Raw genomic sequence first — 4,847 nt, forward strand, 5'->3', positions numbered from 1 at the left:
GAGAAACTTTTTGGTATGGGAATTACATACAAAAGTCGGTGCCAAATTAAATTGCATATTGATTGGTTCAATCTTATTGGTATTCTATAACAATCAATCCATTGATTTTCTCAGACAATTAATATCTTAATTTCGTTTTCAATGAAAAAGAAAGTGAATTATATTTTCAGCTCACCAATCAGTCACACTTTTGCTTTTTTTTTTTTCTTATAAAAAAAATAGAAAAAACTCAAAAAGCAATGAATATCTTCTTACTAATCCAAAAGAAGAAAGAAAGAAAGAAAGAATAGAACATACACATGCAGCCATAAGTCCATAACCCATCAACAACAACCCATGAGCAAAAAAGCGAATCCAAGAAGAAAGAGGATACAGCTCTTTACAAATTACAACCCTGAAAAAGGCTCCAAATAAGTACAGTCTGAGACACACCCACTTCCAACCAAAATGCCCCTTCTACACTTTATGCAACCAGTAGTCCCATAGAAGATAGAGCCATACACCAACTTACAAAGTCCTATATCAATTATCAAATACCACAACTCACTCCCATCCTCTCCCCAATACCCAAATCCAAACACAACTCAAACAAAAAGGAAAAAAACAAAGCAAAATAAAAAAGCAAAAACTCCGTTGTGTGCGCTTTGGGGAGTGTAAGTGCAAGCTCGTTCGCAACTCTCAAAGCTGAAAAAACTATTGCTGTATTCTGCTTATTACCCACTACCCCAAAAACCAAAACACATGCTCTCCCATTTCCCCAACTCTTTTTATCATCACCACCACCACCACTTCCATCTTCTTGTTCTTCCTAAACTCTCATCCAATCTTTTTCAACTTGGTCTTCTTCCTCAGAGCCCAAAAAGCTTTTCTTGAATTGGGTAATACAACAAGTTAGCAAAGATGATTAGTTTGTTAGATTTCTACCATGTTATGACTGCAATGGTACCACTATACGTGGCCATGATCTTAGCCTATGGTTCAGTGAAATGGTGGAAGATCTTCACCCCTGACCAGTGTTCTGGTATCAACCGGTTTGTGGCTCTCTTCGCAGTCCCTCTCCTTTCATTCCACTTCATCTCCTCCAATGATCCTTACACCATGAACTTCAGGTTCATTGCTGCTGATACCCTCCAAAAGATCATAGTTTTAGCTGTTCTTGCCGTTTGGACTAAGGTGAGCAAAAGGGGTTGTTTGGACTGGACAATAACTCTATTCTCACTCTCAACTCTCCCAAACACCTTGGTCATGGGCATTCCTTTGCTTAAGGGAATGTATGGCGACTTTTCTGGGAGTTTGATGGTCCAAATTGTGGTCCTTCAGTGCATTATTTGGTACACCTTGATGCTCTTCTTGTTTGAATACAGAGGTGCTAGAATGCTTATCTCTGAGCAATTCCCAGACACTGCGGGCTCCATTGTCTCAATCCATGTTGACTCTGACATCATGTCATTAGATGGGAGGCAGCCTCTAGAAACTGAAGCTGAAATTAAAGAAGATGGCAAGCTTCATGTGACAGTGAGAAAATCCAATGCTTCAAGATCAGATATTTTCTCTAGGAGGTCGCAAGGATTGTCATCAACAACTCCTAGACCCTCCAACTTAACCAATGCAGAGATATACTCCTTGCAATCTTCAAGGAACCCAACTCCAAGAGGGTCTAGTTTCAATCACACAGACTTTTATTCAATGATGGCTGGTGCTGGAGCTGGTGGGAGGAACTCAAACTTTGGTGCCTCTGATGTTTATGGTCTCTCAGCTTCAAGAGGGCCAACACCAAGGCCTTCCAATTATGAAGAAGATGGTGGAGTCAGTGGCAAGCCCAGGTTTCATTACCATGGTGCTGGGCCTGGAGGGGCTGGCCATTACCCGGCACCAAATCCTGGAATGTTTTCACCAACAGGATCCAAAAATGTTGCTGCTAATGCTAATGCTAATGTCAATGCTAATGTAAATGTAAAAAAGCCTAATGGCCAGCCTCAGCAGAAGCCAGCTGAGGATGGTGGTAGGGACCTTCATATGTTTGTTTGGAGTTCAAGTGCTTCTCCTGTTTCAGATGTCTTTGGAGGACATGAATATGCAAACAACGATCAGAAAGAAGTCAGATTGGCCGTTTCTCCAGGAAAAGGTAAATAAGATTATTGTTATTACTTAATTTTTGTTTCATTTTTAGTGTGTGTTGCTTTATTTTTGTTTCTTGTAGTCTTCTAATTGCGATTTTATTGGTTTGTGGATTATTAGTGGAAGGTCAAAGAGAGAATCAAGAGTACTTAGAAAGGGATGATTTCAGCTTTGGGAACAGAGGCTTGGATGGAGAGATGAACAACCATGAAGCTGAGAAAGTGGGAGATGGCAAACCAAAAACCATGCCTCCAACAAGTGTCATGACTAGGCTTATACTCATCATGGTTTGGAGAAAGCTAATTCGAAACCCCAACACCTACTCAAGTTTAATAGGCCTCACTTGGTCCCTAGTCTCATTCAGGTACTCTAAATTCTAAACCACTTAATTAAATCATCCATATTTTAAAATTTCCCTGTGAATAGATGTAGCATTTTGGCTCAATTTTTATCTTTTAATATTGATAAAGTTTTACTTGTGGGATTTCTTGTAGGTGGCACCTTGAAATGCCTGCCATCATAGCAAAGTCCATTGCCATACTGTCAGATGCAGGGCTTGGCATGGCCATGTTCAGTCTTGGTCAGTATAAACACCCTTCTTGTAATACAGACAAAATTCTCTCCTTACACTTTCATTACTATAAATGATTCTGTGTCTATCCCATTTTGATTATTAAAATTATTAAGGGAAAGCAAGCAAAACTAGCAAAAAAGCAAAGAAAAGAAAACAGTGTATCGTTATGATAATGTCTCGGTTTCTTTATGATTCTGACTATATATTTGGTACACTTTTGCCATGCTTGTGTTGGGGTTTGATATAATAATGGGTTTGTGGGTGATGGGGTAGTACTAGTAGTATTGGGTGGTGGTGGTGATGATGAAAGGTCTTTCAAAAGAATGACTGACTGACACAGTAAGGGATGTGATGGTAGTGATGGATATGCATGCCTGATGCTTTGCTTTTGATGTGAATGACAGGTCTGTTCATGGCTTTGCAACCGAGGATCATAGCATGTGGAAATTCCGTAGCAACTTTTGCCATGGCTGTGAGATTCCTTACAGGTCCAGCTGTCATGGCAGCAGCTTCCATTGCTGTTGGCCTTAAGGGCGTTCTCTTACACGTTGCCATTGTCCAGGTCACCCCTTTCTTTCTCTTTTCTTCTCTCTTTTGCTCTCAAAATTCTCTCTCTCTTATCTTTTGCCTCCTCCTGACACAACCAATCCTACTTTTCTCTGCATAAAAACTCCAAAAACTGCACATTAGAGAAACAATATGTTGCTATGAGCTATACCCAGATAAGATTTTTTATTATTTTGCCAATTGAAATTTTATTTTAATATGGTATTAAAATCAGATCATTGCCAATTTTCCATCTGGGTTCTTCAGAAAATAGTGTACTACTTTTAGTCTTTTACTGTTAAATAAAAATATAACTTTTCTGGAGATAGTAAAAGTTGAGCTGGAAAGAGCAATGCCATAAAGCAATTGTGTTCAATAATTAGTCTAACACCATGAGTAAGGACTTGTTTGGTGGTGTTATTAATGAACAACAAACATGCATCTGTACCATTATTAACATGTTTTTTTGCCCCTCACGTGCCTTGGATTGGCAAACAAAATAACAGGCAGCTCTCCCACAAGGAATTGTCCCCTTTGTCTTTGCCAAGGAGTACAATGTACATCCTGATATTCTCAGCACAGCGTAAGTACATCATTTCCTAACTCAATTACCATCTTTTACTCTTCAAAATTTTCTTTTCCTTTTGTGTGTACTGATAAATTTCTTAATTTGCAGTGTTATATTTGGGATGCTAGTTGCATTGCCTATAACGCTTGTGTACTACATTTTGTTGGGGATATGAATTGGTGGAAATCATCAAAGAATGTGGCATTTCATGCAAAGCTCAAGCCAGGCCAATAGTGCTTTGAAAAGTCGGACGTTGAAATCAAAAGGCATATGATGAGAAATAGGGTCGGAGAATGAATCTTTTCTTTTGAATGGTCTTTGCTAGTAAAATTGTAAAATCATGTTTGTAGTCAATTTATATATAAGAAAAAAAATGTTTCTCTAGTTTATTATAAACCGGAATTTCCTTGAATTCTATTCCTAGAATTTATGCTCTAACAAAAGCAATAGAATTTATATATAAGAAAAAAAAAATGTTTCTCTAGTTTATTATAAACCGGAATTTCCTTGAATTTTATTCCTAGAATTTATGCTCTAACAAAAGCAATAGAACCAAAGGAAGAAAAGGTAAAGGAAAAGGAAAGGGTAAAAATGAAAGTGGCTGATGTGATGATGGCCATGCATTATACTCTTTAAGTTCTATTTGAATGCCAGAGGTTTCAATCAAGTTTTCTTTTCTTTTTTGGATTCCATTTGCTACTATCTTATGAGACATGAAAACCTGGACCTGATCATGGTTTTTGGGTTTGACTGTTTGAGTAAGTTTAGTCAAATATTCTTCTCAAAAAAATAAAAAGTTTAGTCAAATATCAAGCTTCATTTCTTTTTTATGACTTCTTACTATTGAAAAAATGGATACTTGAGGGAGTGGCATTTCACAATTATAGGCTTTTATTTGTTGTTGGGTGAATAAATCAAGATTTCCCTATCGTTTTTACCTTTGGAGTCAAATAATAAGAATAAATTAAAGACCTTACCTTTGGTAATATCTATTACGAGAAATACCTTCGATTTATAAATTTTAATTAATTTTGCTTTGGT

The 4,847-nt window shown here is 37.4% G+C and overlaps 1 protein-coding gene across 1 annotated transcript; it reads left to right on the forward strand.

Moving 5' to 3' along the window:
- The first annotated feature begins 465 nt into the window (after positions 1-465).
- On the forward strand, positions 466-4,202 carry LOC142631157 (putative auxin efflux carrier component 1c). Its single transcript, XM_075805252.1, has 6 exons — positions 466-2,125; positions 2,239-2,482; positions 2,613-2,698; positions 3,097-3,254; positions 3,745-3,821; positions 3,915-4,202. Exons 1-6 carry the CDS (start codon positions 901-903, stop codon positions 3,979-3,981), a joined length of 1,857 nt encoding a protein of 618 aa, XP_075661367.1. The 5' UTR covers positions 466-900; the 3' UTR covers positions 3,982-4,202.
- The last annotated feature ends 645 nt before the right edge of the window (positions 4,203-4,847 follow it).

This window comes from Castanea sativa, chromosome 4 (assembly GCF_040712315.1).
Source record: "Castanea sativa cultivar Marrone di Chiusa Pesio chromosome 4, ASM4071231v1".
Lineage (NCBI taxonomy): Eukaryota > Viridiplantae > Streptophyta > Magnoliopsida > Fagales > Fagaceae > Castanea > Castanea sativa.